Source organism: Corvus moneduloides, chromosome 16 (genome assembly GCF_009650955.1).
Source record: "Corvus moneduloides isolate bCorMon1 chromosome 16, bCorMon1.pri, whole genome shotgun sequence".
In the NCBI taxonomy this organism is placed as follows: Eukaryota; Metazoa; Chordata; class Aves; order Passeriformes; family Corvidae; genus Corvus; species Corvus moneduloides.
In genome coordinates, this window is record NC_045491.1 from 11,476,324 (window position 1) to 11,494,237 (window position 17,914).

Consider the following 17,914-nt stretch of genomic DNA (forward strand, 5'->3'; position numbering starts at 1 on the left):
AAAGCTTCTGGAGCAGTGACTATTTTGAGAAATAACATTTCCCAAGGAATGTATATTGACTGTGATGAATTCCTATAGATGTAGAGGCTAATTAACAGGAATCTAACTAATAACTTGGTTGGATTTAATCCATATACTGAACTGGCAACACGCACTAGAGAAAAAAGGCAGAGGGCAAAAGGATATATTTGGGGAAGAAATCACACGACAGGCACTTTCAAAGTGGTTCACAGATGTTTTAGATGTTGCCCAGCCACTCTTAACCCTTGGTTTCATCTACTTTCCATCACTCTTCCAGGCTTGGTTCTGTTCCCTCTCCTGGTATGTCTTTCCTGCATACACAGTGCAAATTACCCTGGCTTAAAGATGAAAATGCTTGAGATTGGCATATGCACAACATGCTTCTAAATAAAAGCTTCTAAATAAAAGGTTCTGCAATTTTGCCTTTCACTGCTTTTGGATGTGCTTGTGCATCAAAATGCAGCAACAGAACATGAAAGGGAAGGAAGTTTTCTTGGTAACACCATTTTTATTGCCAAGTTCCATTTACAAAGAAAGGTCTATTCCTTGTTCTTGTCCAAGTTTTCAATAGCCATGACAAATGATCAATGCCAGCAAATACAGACTCAGCTACAGAAATCTGGATTTCAGAAACACACACCAGTATTTTCTAATTTCACTCCCTTCCCAGACAGTTACATTTTTCTTTAAATTAACATACGATATTATCACATTTACTTCAAACTTCTAACATAACTTACATTAAATAATTAATACTTATTGCCTGTAGAAAGACATTTCAGAACTCAATTCACACTGTGTTTGGGCTTTTTTCCATGAACATGTAAGTGCATGTTCAGGACTTTTTTTTCCTCCAGTGAACTACATTTCAGACATAACTTTTTGAAATATACTTCATAGGAGAACAGCTCTTCATGTTAATTAAATGCTTTTTGTAGTGCTTAAATCCCAGGTACAGTCATTCTTCTAGAAAAATACATTTCTCCTTCTTTGCACTGAAAACAATCAAACTTACAAAACAGCTAAAAATGAAGGAAAAAGTTCGCAACAAAAATATCAACACAGCTATTCACAAGTGGAGATGCCTAAAGTTATCTTCTAAGGTTCGTAATGCTTCCAGAGGGCTTCCTGAAGTTGCGACAATGTCTATTCAGTGCTGTCCCTGGGCAAAACAAAGCTCCTAGACATTGTAATAGTCTATAAATTTGCACACTTGAATCTATTCTCAATCTTTAAAAAAATCTTCATGTTCATTGTAAATATTTCTGCCACAGTTAGTCCCTAAATACACCCAAACACTAACCTTCGGATCTTCTCACACATACTGAAGTTATCAGATTGCAATTACTATGTGTCCTTAACTCACTTTAGTATGAGTATCCATAACCGAAAGTAATGGGGAACAAGATAAAAAGTCTCATGAATCTTCAGATTATGATCTTAAAAGAATCCTGTGAACTAGTCTGAACCTTAACTCTAACTTTTGTTATCAAGTATTCTTAGTCATTACCTGCTTAAGCCCTTTTTAGTTAGTTATAAAATAGATGCACTCCACACATTTATTTATGCTAACAAGACAGTCCCAACAATAACAAGTTTTTCCTTTTCATATTAAGAACCAATGAATTCAAGTCAGCAAAACAATAAACCAGGTACCACCACAGTGCACATTTATTAGACAACCAAAATTTAGCTTTATATTTATAATACATTAACAAACACAAAATATATATTTTATAACACCTTGCAAAAGAAATCAAATCTGAGCAGCACGCACATCTAAAAATGTTGGGAGATCAAAATAGGGAAAATTCTGTACAAATACAATATAAAAATATGTTTCCATATGAAAGAACCCTCTGATTGAGACTCAGTCAAGAACTGCATCTCCTATGTCTTTGTTGCTGCTCAAGTCCTGAGCAGCAGAAAAACCCCCAAGCACTTCCCCCCTCCCAACCCCTAAAAACATCCCACCCTAGCAAGCCCTGCTTGGATCACCATCTGCTTTTCAGAATCCAATAGGAGATGGGAAGAGTTATTCTATTTGTTTCTAATTCATGCTGCAAATGTTGGGAAAGGTCAAGAGAAACACAGCAGGCAAGCACAGAACTACCCCAAAGATTGCTAGATGATAGAAGAGCAGTGCCCAGGTGAGTGATATCCTAGGGTAGGGCAGTGGTGGTGAACCAGGGACAAACCAGAAAACTCTTTCAAGAAGAAGGACAGTAGCAGTTAAGACAAAAATTTTCAACATATATTTAGGTGGCTACATTAGGCTGTCTGAAAGTAGGAGACTAATTATCTTTGAGGCAAAAGGTCTCGATCTCCCTGCCCCCAACAGATGTCTCTGCAGATCTCTGATTCAACTACAGGATTAAACCACTCATTTTCCCAGACAGCAGCTGCCTGCCTGGGCAATGTTCTTTTAAAAGCAATTTAACTAAGCTGGTTAGTGGAGACAACAGCAGAATGTTTAGCCTGGTGGGGTTTTATTGACTACTACTCCCTGGAAGTCAGTGCCACTGCTCCTGGAGCTCCCTGTACTGTGCAGTGAAGTGACTGATTACACCACAGTGTGACAGGACCACGTGAGTGAAGGGTTTACTTTTATGAAGTGGCTTCATCCTTACACATACAGTTTGATCTGCCTGTCTGATAGCTTAACTATGTCTTCAAGCATAAAGTTTATTTTACTGCTAGTGAAATGACACTCAATTCCAGGGCAATTACTGAATTCCTGGATTGCTTGAAATAATCATCCCAAGACACTTGCAGTAAGTGTGGGAATTACAGTCACTCATATCTTACTGCTTAGTTAGGAAATAAAATCACAGTAATTTAATCCTGATGATGGTAAATTTTGCCATAAACAAACTATTTTAACTCTCACTTTTCAAATTTTACAAACCAAAATACTTCAAATCCAGGAAGGAACCTTATTTCCTCCTGCATTCTGTCTCACTGACTTAAACTCCAAATACAGTGTCTTAAATTCTGGATATGGAAGAAGATTTTTTTTAAATGTTACATACCTGACTGTCCTTTAGCAACAATATTGCAAAGGAATAAATGAACTCTGGAAGATATTCCCAATGTTTCCAAGTTACTTCAAGCAAAAATTCCAACTGCGTTGTAAAACTAAGAATACTGAGGAGCTTCTTCAGCAGGTGTGATTTTATATCTTTCCTTTTTTAAGCTCAGCTTAATTTAAGGAAGAGTAATCAGAATTTTAGTTTATCATGACTTAGCAGTGGAGAATACAAATGAGCTCAGTCCTTATAGTTTATATAATTCATGACTTCATAGACAAAACACAGCTTTTAGTACTAATACACATGATCTAATGAATTTGGTTTAATACAAACAGCTTGTGAAATGAAGCACAGGAAGCTTCACCTTTGGTTTCATTCTGTATCAAAGAACTTCTGCAAAACAACTCAGTTTTCCATCCAAGTTCTACACTACAAGGATTACTCACATAGTGAAGCAGACATCAGAACTGGGCACTGGGGCTTCCTCCCTCCCTTTCTTTACCAAATTACCTGCTCACATACTCACTTCACAAATGAAAAGCTCAGCTGGTTCTTTGCTCTACACTGGATGACAGAAAAGCAAAGGAGACCAGCAAGAAGCAGTGAGACCTAACAGTGTGAAGGCAACACATAGCTCAACAAGTAACAGTTACGTAAAATTTGGTAAAATAAGAAACACCAACCATAAAGTAACAAAGTAACATTAAGTATGCCCTGGCTTCTTTGGCTTCACAAAAGGAAGAGAATAGAATTGTGTTGACAGAACATGACTGAAGACAGGCACAGCCTCTATGAATACACAGAGAATTTAGCATATCTCCAAAATTTTGACATTTTGCTCTGAAACATTGCTATACTTACAGTGATTCTACCTCCATCTGCAGTATTACACTGAAATAGTGAGGCTTTTGAATGACCAGTTGTTTAATTGCTGCTCTCATTTGCAATTTGGTATTTGGATTTGGTTAGAGGGAGTGATGTTACACTGACTCACATCAATTTTTTTTTTTTTGTGGCTGATGTGCTAATGTGAGCAACACAGCAGGCAAGCACAGGAGAATTGCACCAAAGATTTATAGATAATAGAAGAGCAGTGTCCAGGTGAATTTCCTTTTTAAAGTGAAAGGGAGATAAGGAAATAGCCTATAAGACTTTCTGACAAGGAAGAGATATAACACCATTCCAGGAATTGTAAATGGGTAACTCTGTACTTGCAGAGCTTAAAAATTGCCAGTGGCAGATTATTTTGGTATCTCCAGTTTTGCATTCTGAAGTCTCCTAATGCAGCATGAAGCATAAATGTTAGACACATATGCCTTAATATCAGAAGCAAAGTCAAAAATCAATTTCTTCTGTGGCACTCAGATTTAGGGTCTGAGTTTAAGGTCAGCTGCAGTGTTTATGTAACAACCCAATGTTGGTAAAGCTGGTGCAGTCAGAGCTTTCCTACTATAATTCCATCTCTGCAGAGAGTTTTGGACAGAGCTGCTGGAAAATATCCCACCTGACCACCACTCGAGCAGGGCAAGGCTGTGCCAGAAGCAGACTCCACAGTAGTCTTCTATTTCCCTAATAATAGGGAATATTATTATAATATCTCAGTCATCTCCTGTGAAGCTCTCACTAGACAACCGATCATGAGATAAATTAAGAGCCACTCAAAGGTAACGAAAAGTACAAAGTCAACTTTCTTCCCCTTTGCCCCATTTCTTGTGCAGTGCAGCCCAGGGATGAGATTATGCTTGTGCATTGAAGAGACTCCTCATGCATGGGTCTAATCTTGCTAGAACTGAATGTGAAATGAGATAAACAAAGACCAAGGTTTTCTTGTCTAAAATGAATTCTATTTAAGGGAACTCAGCCTGCACAGTGGCATTTTGTGTAATCTAGGTCAAGAATTTAAGGTTAACAGCTAACATAAAATGCTTTCAAATTAAGTAAGGCTTTTTTTATAAGGGTCTTCAGAATATTACTGAGACTACAGTGTAATGCTGCAACATTCTAAAGAAAGTCTAGACTGCAACCAGTTCAGCTAACAAAAATTCATGTGGTCCTTGTGCCCAAATTGCTGCTGATGTCTAGGCTTGTTCAGGTACATGCACGTTACCTGCAACAGTGACTGCATGAGTGCAAATTCACCCTAAGCATGAGACCAAAAAACCCAAAAAGTAGGCTCTTATTCCAACAATGTCGAATTTTTACACAAAATCCATTGCAGTGCTGAGGACACCTAACTCTGAGTTCATTTAGAGTTTGGGCCACTCTGGAATGGTCAGAGTATCAGTTAATTCAATTTGAGAGAAAGTAGAAATCACAGAACAATAGAAATCAACAAAACTGCATGGAAAAGTTATTAAGAAGAAAAAAATTACTGGCATTCAGTAGCAGACACCTCATATACCTGGTTGGCAAACATTCAATTATTATGTGAAGGAGAAGATGGAAAAAAGTGAGAAAAGTGGTACCTGTGAATTAGTCAAACTCATACATATATATACCATTGAAACATCACTTCAAGTATTTCCTATGGCAGCCAGGAAGAGGTACAATAAGCAACTGGGAAGTGGGTAAGTTTTTCAGATTCACCTCTTTGATAAGAACTCAATGGTGGTAGAGACAGAATGAGGGAACAGATTGCAGTGGTGACTGAAATCAATATCAAGTAAACAGCAGTCCTCCTTCTCTGGGGAATTGCCAATTCAGTGTTATGAACAGACCAGCAATGACAATCTGCTCATTTTACTACTAATTTAAATTAACTTACTGGAGATTGATGAAAAATCTTAAACTCCATTCATGTTAAATTATGTATTAAATCAGCAAAGAACATTCCAAACTTTAATCAACACCTTTCCCCTTTCTGTCAACTTGGTGTCAGGATCTAGGAAGTAATGTTAACTCAGAATCCCTTCTAGGTAGCAATGTTGTTTAACTGGGTTATTATCCCAGACAGGAAAAAAAAAATTACACAATACCTTTCGAGTTCAGACTTGCAAAGGAATTATCAGTTAGATATGGTGACCTTCTTCCTACATGACTATGAAAAATTTGAAAAATCTCTTTAGAGCAAAACTGCTTCTGTCTGCTTCTTGAAGTTGTCTTTCAGTTGCAGGGATATCACCATTCCTCAGATGTGTAGCAATTTGACTGTCAGAAGTGAACAAACAAGCTATAGCAATCTTTTAAAATATTTTACATTCCTCTCTAGCTGGCTAAGCAAAGACTAAAGTAGTCTCAAAAATCCCTTATGTTAATTTGAACAAGCATTGTATCTTAGCTTTGAATCAAGCCTTGAAATAAATATTACATATAGAAAACATAATATTGAAGTCTGAAGTCCTACAAAGACAATACTGAAAGTGGCCAAGCCTGCTGGTATGGTGCAGACGTCCAAAAGATGAACAAAATCAGGATTAAAAAACAAAACCAACCAAACAAAAAACCCAAATAAAACCCCAAAAACCCTCCTCCACAAAAAAACCCCAAACCAAACACCAAACTGAAAAAACACACCCTGACTCAAATGGAAGTTTTACCTCTGTCCTACAATATATAATTTTTTTCTGGTCCATGGCATGTCTCCCGCTTCAGAGACGTAATAATGCAGTACCATGAAGCTGGGTATCCAAAAATCTCTTCACTCTGCTGTAATACTGTAGACCTTTTACAATGAATTAGTACCTATTAGAAAGACAGTAGGTCCTCTGAAATACGTTCATGTTCTTGTATAACAGAAATTGGTAGGAAAGAACTAGTCCAGATTCAAAAGTTTGGGGTTTTTATCTCTTCTCCAGTTCAGATATGCTGAGAATCTGATGTTGGCTCTAAAAGCTGCTGACATTCTCTGTCACCAGTTGGTCCCTTCATGCGGACTTGAGGCCTCTCAGGCCTCCAGAAGTATCTGCACTCCCAGAGAAAAAGCAAATCACAATTTGGTTGCACTTCCTTCACTGTTTATTACAGTCTGCATGGTGGCTTTAGTCAGAACATTCTTCCTCTACCTCTTTTACCTTGTCAACTTCAACTTCAGACTGCAAAGAGGCCTGAGGGATGCAGCTGAATGTTCGAATGCTGTGTGGATCAACTGGTGGCACCAGTGTGAGCGACTCCACACTCAGCGTGTCTGTGTTGTCATCTGTGATTAAGGATATTGTGGGCTGCTGTGCAGGAATCAGGCTGGGAGACAGGTTGGCTGTTTCTATGTCACTGATTTTTACAGCATTTTTGCTGGACTTTGAGACAGCTGAAAGAGTTTCATCAGTCAACATCGTCTGACCGGAACTGGCCATCAGAGGCTGCTCTGGAGCTGAAGCATCATCTGAGAAAAGAAAACCCCAAGAACAATCAATATTCAAGTCAATATGTACGTTAAGCCTAACAATATACCATTATCCATGAGTGTTCAAGAATAATTGGGTGGAAAATGCAGTTCTGTGAACACTATGCTTACACATTCACTTTTTAGTAATTAGAAAGAAACCAAAATATTGTAAAGGCATAACCTAAAATGCCAGCAGGATTCTGTTCAAATTAGGAACCAGACAATTATACACATTTAGTATTAGAATATGTAGCAATATTAGAAATATTCTTAAGAATATTTAAGAGAGAGGAAACTGAGGGAAAGAAAACCTCTCCAGTATTTAGTATGAACTAAAATGAACCACTACCCCATACCAGGAAGATCTTTAGAAATAAAAGAAAAAGCTGAAGAACCACTCTACAGCCAGCTTTCCCAAAAGGTGGCCTGTTTCTTACAAAAATTTGGAAGTCATTCTCTCAATTCATCCTCCAGATTCACATTTAAGCAACACCTCAACTATGGAAAGCAGAATTATGGCAGAAGAGGAAGGAGGATAATGTCCTTACTGCAACTGAAAGGTGCTGCAAAAGAGGCCTGTTTTACACAGCCTTGTGAGACATGGGGGTTTTGTCCTCCTAAGCTGATAAAACTGAGAAAAAGCATTAATGCTACAGAAAACTGATATGCTGCTGCACCTTCTCACATTATTATAATCCCTCCAACATTAATAGCTATTTGTACTGTCCTTTCCCCCTAAAAATCCCAGCGGACTGTCAAGCAAGCTGTTCTTTTGACTCAGGATGGAGAGGAATGGAGGGGATGAGGTGATACAGCCTTAGATGAGCAAGTATGCCCAGGGAAGTCAGGTAATATTTCCTTTTCAGACTACAAAAATAGATGCCATTAAAGTAACAGGTATCCAGCTTCAAGACAGACCACTTTTAAAGATTTTGTAAGAAACAGCATGTGTTCAAATGTACAGGCATCTGCAGAAAAGTCTACAAGGCAATGTAGTGAATACAGAAGCTAAGAATTAGGTTATGGTTTTAATACACAGTGACCTTAAAAATATTTCCGTTTCAATATGATTCCAATTAGTCCTGGAAAAGAACAGAAAGCATGAACATAAGACGAAAGAAAAAAAAAGAAAAAAAAGAGAAACAAAGTGGAAAATGGAATGGGTATCTGTAAGGTATCAGTGGGTAACACTAATATTGATTTTTTTTACCTTTCTGGTAAGATAACCCCAAACAATGGTGTATTCTCACTTCAGAAACCACTCACATGTACTTTGTGCTGAATTGGTGGCTAAACCTTCTCGCTTTAATAAAAACAAGATTTATAGATGGTAAAAAAGTCTCCTTTTAAATAAAAGGGACATCAGTGGTTATTTTTGAAATATAAGGACAGATTCAAAGTAACCCTACAGATTCTTTTTAGCTGTCAAGAAGCTTCAGTGAGAATGTAGCAACTGATAACAGAGGAAGAGATGCAAGAATCACATGGAAAATGAACTGCCAGAACAATGAAATACATTCTCATTTCTCTGAATTCCAAGCTAAACACTAACACTTCAGTATGCACAGAACAGTGAGTCTCTGCTTTTTGAATTTATGAAGTCTTATGTTCTTTGCCAAGATAATTTTTCATCTTACTTACACTATAGCATGAATATTCACCAAAATTCAGGATTCAGAAACCTGAAGCATTCTGGTAAGTAAAGTATTATCAATCAATGGCATTCTGCTCAGAATGTTATATACAGCAAATTTCTATTGCGGTTCTATTTAACTTCTGAATCTGCACTTCATTTCTTAAATCATTCCTTCCCCTCTCCCAACAGAATATCAATGTATTTTCTTAATACTTGCATTTACTGAAATCATGAAAGACATACATATTCTCTTGTTATGCTGGATTGTCCCCAAATTCTCCCAGGTAGGCTCTAAGTTAATGCTAAAGTGACTCCCTTCTTAATGCCACAAACAAAGTATTTGAAAAAGTCTCCATAAAAAAAAGTATCTGGAGTTAACAAGTCCAAACCTTCCACACAAAGTCTCAAAAAGCATTCAGAATCAAGAAAAATATAAAAAAATGTAACCAGAACATACTGCCCAGTATTTCAGTGGCAGCATTTGTAGAGAATACAAGATTAGAGCTCTCCTCTGCTTCCCTGCAGCTTTTATTTACTATTGCTAGAAGCTGATCTCTCTCCTCTCGTTATGTCCTTAGTCACTGCCAGCCTCAATTCTGTCACCCTGGCACTGGATTTTGGGGAACAGTGGCCCATTGCTGTAACCCAGGGTGGCACTCCTGCCAAAATGACCAGAAGGCAAATCCCAACACACAAAAGGGGTGGAGGAGGGAGAGTTCTGAACGTGGTCGAGAGCTCACAAGAATATCTACCTCTAAGCAGGTACCAAGCTCTTGCTCCTAAAGAGTTTCATGTACCCAGCATGTTTACAGATTAATTTCTCTACCCATTATCTGGAACTTCCCTTTATACTGCATATAAAAATACTAACTGGCTTTCAAGAAACTCTTAACTCCCAAGACTTTGTTTCGGTTTGACTTTTGGATAGAAAGAAAAAAAATAATTGTAATTTTTCCCTGGATAAAACCACTAGTCACTAAGATATGCTCTAATCTTAGATATCAAAAGGTTATCACCCAATACTAGAAGACAGCATTTCTATTTATCTCTGCCCAGCCTCCACGTATTGAGGCAAGAATTCTCTGGCACAAAATATATGCCAGATCTGCAACAAAACCAGGGAGAGTGAAGTCAGTTTCTTAAAATGGTTCCGATCTTAACATTCAGTTCTAACAAACAGCCTTTCACATCTCCAAACTTATTGTACTTACTGAAAACAAGGTGTAATTTTGCAAGTTTTGGGGTATTAGTAGCTGTTTGGATGCAGAGCTTTCAGCAGCCTTACACGTTTTTCAGCACTTCTTTAATGCTACCAAGATTATCATTAGAGCAAAAAATCCCAACTAGAACAACTCAACTTCTGTTATATAACTGATGTTAAGAAGGATTATTGTGAAAGAAGATAGAAAAGAACAGAAAAAGGAAAGAATGAGTATCACCCACAGAGAAGTGTCCTAAGCTGGTACAGCAACATACTATGAAAAAGTAACAAAAAACAAACAAGACATTAAGCAAAAAGTTGCAAATTAAATTTATAAAGATGGAAAAGGGTGTTCATATAATATTAGCAAAGTATCTTCATGCCATGATAGTAACAAAAGAAATTAATTAGATACAAGTTAAAATAGATTATATAACAAAGGTCATCTGAAGTGTATTTCCATACTTTTTTGCATCTGCTCCCCCTCCTCACCTCCTCAGGTGAGGACAATTAAACAGTCCATAAACTAATCTGCCAGAGCTTGATGATCACAGAAATATTAAGCTTGTGCCATCAGAGTCCAGGAACAGTCTTATGCTGAATGCCTGTCCATTTCACCTGCACTATAAATAGATTCCTTGCTGTTGGCCAAGGACCTGCATTACAATCCATTCAGGAGCCTGTGCTTACTAAATTTCACTACAGCCACGGCTGCCCTGTGCAAATGAAGACATGGCTGCTTTGAAGCTGGAGGCTTGATAGAACAATTTCCACCTTTGGCAAGAGAGCCCAGAGACACGGGAGAAGCTGCAGACAAGGCTTTCAGAAACAGCTCATTATTGCTCTACAGTTCTCCCAAAACAAAATGCAGAGACAAATATTATGATGCTTTCTTCAGTTTCCTACCTCACTGTCATTGCTGGAAAGCAAATATGTTCTATTGAGTGTTATGGGCTTGTGAAGGCTTATGGAGGAACCTGCCTGAGTGGGTATTGCGGGAGTTTCTGCTGCAGCTGCTGCTGGAAGGCCTAAACCCAGTGTCCACCGTGACTGTCAGCCTCCGACAGACTAAACACCCGCCGGCGTCCTTTCCTGCCAGACCTTACTAGAGGGAAACACAGCCAGAAATCATACAGAGGCTTGAACAATGACACAGGGAAGGGAAACTGGAATGGAGACAAAGGATAAATGTTAGAGCAGCAACAAGAATAAGTGACAAGGACACACCCATAACTGCTGGTACCTTGAATACAATTTGATACCACACTAAGAGCTTTCTAGGTTTGGGAAATACTTCTGAAGCTGGAAGTATTCATTCTTTAGAAATAAATGAGCTTAAATGAATTTAATTTTTTGCTTCCTATCCGAAAACGTTCATAAGTTTGGGCTATATCTAGCAATACCAACAGCACTTACACCAAGGAGGGCTGGCAGGTATTTATTTGCATTACAATCTACTCACCTGCTTTAGAAACCTTGAGAGAAGTTATTTACCACAAATTCTGGTGACACAGAATTATTCTCCTTTCCCCTTACCATAAATTATATGAGGTGCAGTGCTGTGCTGGTGACAACACTTCAGACCATTCAGCCCTACTATTCTCAAATCCAACATTAGCATTTACATTTGGTTTGTGAAAAAGCCAAACACAGGGCTTGAAAAGATAGCAGCAGTTCAGATGATGATGCTTTGTGCATAGAAAGTTCCTAGAAAAGAAACTTTCTAAGAACAAAAGTACTTCCTCACCTAGTCAGAAAATTACTAGAGCATCAAAGAACAGGAGGTCAAACCACATTTGCATTACTAATTATAGAGGGAAGAGACAGAGATGGTTTCAATAGGAAGGCATGCAGTGCTCTTAGCTCTTATAAGCTCTCCATGCTTGACTAATCATCCTCTCCTTGGAATGGAAATTTAATTTTACAGACTGGAATCCAATATGTTCTCTGCAACAAGGGACAGCTCTTAGTTCTTATTTTAGATCTTTTATCATCAATACCTGCCAGAAGCACAAAATACAGCATAAGTGGCACAGATCAGTGCCTTGTGAAGTCCTCTTTATCTATTGCTCCGATGTAAACATTTTCTTAAGTACTGAAGCCAACTGCTTTTTAAAAGTTACGACAGTTTAAGAAAGTAATAAAATACAATACAGATGACATTAACACATTCATAATTCTGGAAGACTGCTAACTTACAGTAAGAGAGCTTCTATATCTAACCCTTGGCATACATAAAAACAAGCACTTTAAAGAAGTGCACAGTTCCAGCAAGGGTAGCCAAGACATGACTGTATTCTAAGCTCTGAAACTTGATGACTAAAATCTGCCTAACGAGAACATTTCCACCTTATGCATAACAGCACTTCAAAAGGACATGATAATAATAATAAAAAAAAATGTAAATACAAAGGAAAAAACCAACCTGGTAGCAGCACTTGTAGAACCTGATACTGTTTTTTCTGTCTTGCTAGGCATTCTGCTTTCTTTAAAGAACAGTAATCTTGTAAAGGGCTAAGCTTAATTCCCAAACACTGCAAATAGAGGAGTTGCTAGGCTTTAAAATATCTGTGCCATAAAGCAGTGTGACACCTACTAAGTAGGATAGCAAATAAACTCGGGAGTCATAGGGGTTTAATGCACTCATGACAAAGCAGTTGTTGCAACACTGTGTGACTATTTGATGCAGGTCGTAGTGATAACAAGGAAATTATTTTTACAAAATGCTGAATTAGCATAACTTTTTCCTGTGACACATTTTTGAAAGCTCTTTTGCTGTTTAATCATCAATATAGCTTCTATGTTGTAACATTATTTTCTCTTAACTAACATGTAATTTGTCTTTATTTTGTTCTCATCTATCACTGTTTTATGTAAGAATTGGTGTCTATGTTCCAAATCGCATTTTCTGAAACAACTCTGTGAAATTTACAAGTATCATCTCAAATATATCAAACCCTGACCAGTTGAAATCTGTCAATGGACAGTAGCTTAGGACACTACAATCACAAGTTCACAGTATAAAAAGCTGTTTGCTTTAAGATGTTGCTCTTAAGGAAGGTAGTTGAGGTAGCTTCCTTGAAGTCCACATAGGCATCTCCCCTTTATCTTGTCTGGCCTTGTCTGAAGTTCCTAAGCAACCCAGGATGCTGTTCATGCTCAACAGCTTGAGCAGGTGGCAGAACAAACAGGGGAGCAGGGAAGGAGGGGCAGAGAGCTCCTACATGTTTGTGTGTGTTCAAAATGGAATGGGGAATGAGACAGACTCAAATGTGACAGATGGCAGCAGCAGTGACGTGCTATCTTGGGACATAAAACAGATTTTGGTAACTGCTTGCTGCTCATCAGCTACTGGTTATTTCCTCCTCAAAGGAGCCACTTCACATCATGCAAGTCTCCTCTTCTGCTTCACAGCAGAGTAAGGCAGTTCAGTTTCAACCATCCTCAACTGGTTAAGCTAAGGGAAAAATCAGTGTTTTACATTGAAGTGGGTGAATACCAACAATTGTTTCCAGATCCCAGCTCAGTGGTCAGTATGACCTGATAGAATATAGACAGTGCTCATGGCACTGTCACCTATTTCAACAGAGTTCTCTTCATGCATAAGCCCACACATGCTAAACAGACCCTCTCTTTCATGCCACGTTCCTGGCAAGCTTCCACTAAAGATCACAATTACATATAAGTACTACAAAAGGGAGAACATTCAAACTTGCAGTAAACTGGTCAATCAGTTAATGCAGAAACACTGATCCCAAGAATAAAACCACAGTACTGATCTGACACTGAGTATTAGCAAAAAGTGTCAACAGAGCTCCAGAGGTTGGGGAAAACCCTACCTGCATTCTCACCCCCAAAAGACCTAGCTCCAGGGATTTCAGAATTCTCACTAGTCTGTGATAAGGACCTTGAGACACTGTCAGACACTCAGCCACAGGTTTTAAGCCACTACTTGTTCATTATTGCCTGCGACTGCACTAAGCAGTTTGGTACAGACCAGGGCAGCAACTTTGAAGAATTATGCACACTTACTGCTTTAGTCTGACTTTAGGAACAGTTTCTGTGCATTAATGAGATTCTTTTACAAGGAAAAGAAACTATAAGCTATGCTGCAACTATGCACCAAATACATTTCAAACATTAATAGCAACATATTAGTCTGAACTCATCACTGGTCCTTTGAACAAACACATACATGGCAGGGATTCTTGGTCCTAAAGGTCAGAGCAAATATGGTCCAGCAAAATCCCTAAGCCACATATATGCACCTCAGTACCAACTGTGCATTATCCTATCGCAACGAAATACCTGCTCATGTACCTACAGTCACTGTCTTCCTCTTTGCAACTGCCCTCTGAGCAGAAGAAAATCCAGAAGCTGAGCTCAAAAGCCATCCCTGCAGCAGGTTAGTGCAAGCTGCTGATCTGGGACTGAAGCAGCTGATGCACTTTGTCAGGGTCATTTCCTCTGACTTTGCTGAAGGTGACTGTGCTCAGTGGTAGGGCACAGAAGTGGATCCTCACAGCTACATTTGCTAAAGCATCACATCAGTGTGCCTAGATCTCAGGCAAACAAACAAAATCAAAGTGCACCCAGACACTGTTTTCCTGCACAACACGTACCATTTTACACATACTTTAATGATTAAGTCACAATGAAGGTCAAGGTGGGCAGTTCATGCAACCTAACTGGTAAAGTGCATACTGAAACCAGGCATTTCAAAATACTTTTCCTCCGGTTTTGGTTTGGGTTTTCTTCATTATTTTTATTTTTGGGGGTGAGAAGGGTAGGGAAGAGTTTGGGGTTTATTGTTGCTGTTTTTCTTTTTTGGAAACCAATGAGCAGCCTCCTGTCATCAGGCTTTTTAAATTGCAAGAAAAACAAACAGAATTTTATGTTACACAAATGCCAACACACTGTGTAAGTAGACTGTAATTTTGTTAACTAACAGTCTATGATTATTCTTCAATAATTGACTATCTTTTTATGCTTGATGAGTAACTGTATGTTCTGGATCTATAAATTTTTTTCATAGAAGCCAGATTATATGGGCTTGAAAGACCTCAGTCAGAAATTGTCTTGCTTGATATTTGTATGAACTAGCACATTGCTTATACGAACAAAAATAATATATTCTTCATTTTCATTCCTTTTACCAGTTTTCTCTTAGCCACTATTGGAAAGAACCTGTAGTTGCATTTCTCTTCCTGATCACAGAGGACTCAAATACAGCAAAGGACACTGTACATGAGCCTTTTTACAGGAGAAACATGTCATCAAACTAATGTTTTCTTGTAGCGCCAATCCAGCCTGAGTGTTCTGACAAATGACAGCACTTCTTTGTACAATGACTAGATATTACCTGGGCCATCAAGAGCAATCACCTGCCAACAGAGAAAATAAAAGGAGGGCCTTCCAAAGTTTTGAATAGATGGTATATAGAAAAAATGTTCCAAATTTTATTCTGAAATTACATATATTGCAGGACTATTTTGACTAGGTGTTAGTTTCTCAAGCTAATACATGCTTTTTAATCTAGAGTCTCGGTGCTAGAATGCTTTACGTATTTGTTGTTCATTAACTTCATCAGCACCCTTTCCAGCAGTATTTCTTGCAGGGATACTCACTTTAAACATAAAATCCACATTGATCTGCTGACACTGTTCAGTGAAACCTAAAAACACTCAATACCTAACAAAGGTTGCATCATTTCCTGTAGGACTGCAACAAATTTTAGATACAGATGGGCCTTCAAAATGAAGGCAAAACAGCATGTCTTAGAAGGCATAGCCACAACAACCCTCTCAAGGAGTGATCGACATTGGAAGAGACCATTAAATGATGGCTTGCTTGAAAAGGTCTTGAGAATCAAGTTACCTCTACTGTTTTATAACCAAAATGAGGTAGAGTAGGTCACTTCTAGCATGAAAGCATTTCAGTATGCACCCTTCAGGATTTATTTCTTGTTTAGTCTTCAGCCTGAGCCTTTGCCTCACACAATTTGCCCTCAGAACAGACAGTGTTACAAGATTCTCTACAATTACTACATAGAAAGGAGGATTAATGCAACACGAAGTTCCAGTTTAGGCACATCCACTAAATATACTGACCAATGCAAACACATGCAACCTACATTTGTGAAAATTCCACTGTCAGTCTATTTATACTGCAGCCTCTTCTACACCAATGAAACAGCCTCCTGAAACATGGAGGTGTTCAGCCACAAGAGCATTATTGCAAAAACTTTACAATATTAACATCCTAAATAACTATTTTCGAATATTTCATATGTGGCCCCTTATTACTAATTAACATGAGAATCAGATAAACACACAAAAGCAAATGTCACCCAGTTCAAAAAAAGCTGCTTCATGTGGAAATCAACTTATCCACTAAGGTGAAAGGCTAACAGTTTACATAAAAGATTTATTCAAAGTAATACTTCAGTTAAAAAAAACCACCAACAAAAAGCCCCCCACAACATTGTAAACTGTATGTGCTAGGAGTTTCTTCACTAGTACTTAAAATCTCTACTGAAAGATGCCAAGTGTTTAGAGTTCCAGACAGCTGAAGAGATGACTGCAATTTGTACCACAATTTACTTTTAATTGGCTTAGTTGATGAAATGATCTAAAACCATAAAGCCCTACTGCTTTTAATTCAATAACATAGTACCTTAATTTTACAACAAACTACCCTGTATCCCTTAGTGCCTAGGCTGAAGATGGTGAGTGAATACCTGCTGGGCTCTGAGCAGCAGAAGGAGTGGATGTTGAGCTTGCAGTCACTGAATCACAGCGCCCTGTACTGCCACTGCCACTGGAAGGGGATGGTGACGAGAGTGGGGATGCACTGTGCTGATTTATGCACTGGGCTACAGCAAAGCCTGCAAAACAGGACAGTGAAGTTTACAAGTTAAAATTATCTTGAAAGAGTTAAGCTGTTGAACAAATCGGGAAAAGGTAAAAACAAATCCTTTATCAAGGTGGTGCCAACCTCATGTAGTGCCCCAGAGGAAGTGCCCTTTCCCATCTTTATCTTGGAAACCAGAAAATCTGAATGTGTCTTACTGAGAACAGGCGACAAGTGCTGATCAATGAACAAGAAGTAGAGCTTAAGGGATTCAAAGCATTTTAAAACAGAGCTTGCACAAACAGTCAAAACATATCAAAACTCTTCAATTTTTGATATAGTCAATATATTCACAGGTCACAGACCTTATCGTGATAAGGAAAATAGTTAAGTCAAAAGTGAACAAAAAACTATCTTGGATAGAAGACCTGCATTTTTTAGTAGATGTAACTTCAGAAAATTTTAATCGATCACATCTAGTGCTGGCACTGAATTTAATTCAGCCTCTCATAAACTAAACTTCTTCCAGCCTGAAGACTGGAAAGGTCTATACAGTGTCTGACTTCTTAAATGAGTCTTCTGGCTTCTAGTGTAATACTTCTTCAAATTCTTTCAGTGTAGCATCCTTTTCTTTCCTAACCATCTTGCATTCACTCCTTTCTCCTTCTGTAACTACATACCTATAGTCACCTCTTCAGGTTTTGATAGCAATCAGCTTTTCAGAAGTTGATGCACTTCTTACAGCAAAAGAAATGTCTTTACCATGGGCTGTATGTCAGGTGAGGTACACAACTTTGCTGCTTCTGCAGCTCTCGTTCCTCTCCCATGGGAAAGCACTAATGCAAAAGTTT

The 17,914-nt window shown here is 38.3% G+C and overlaps 1 protein-coding gene across 7 annotated transcripts in view; it reads right to left on the minus strand.

Moving 5' to 3' along the window:
• Positions 1-509: 509 nt before the first annotated feature.
• The window catches only part of CLEC16A (C-type lectin domain containing 16A), a 63,429-nt gene continuing 46,024 nt past the window's right edge, over positions 510-17,914 (minus strand). For 2 of the 7 annotated variants that reach the window (XM_032125595.1, XM_032125594.1), the window contains 3 exons: positions 16,951-17,097; positions 11,193-11,312; positions 510-7,371 (listed from right to left, as the gene is read on the minus strand). In XM_032125595.1, the coding sequence (XP_031981486.1) occupies positions 7,031-7,371; positions 11,193-11,312; positions 16,951-17,097 (608 nt within the window). In that variant the 3' untranslated portion in view covers positions 510-7,030. Of the gene's footprint in view, positions 7,372-11,117; positions 11,317-16,950; positions 17,098-17,914 lie in introns of all 7 variants that reach the window. The other 5 variants (XM_032125602.1, XM_032125599.1, XM_032125598.1 and 2 more) reach the window with 5 other exon arrangements.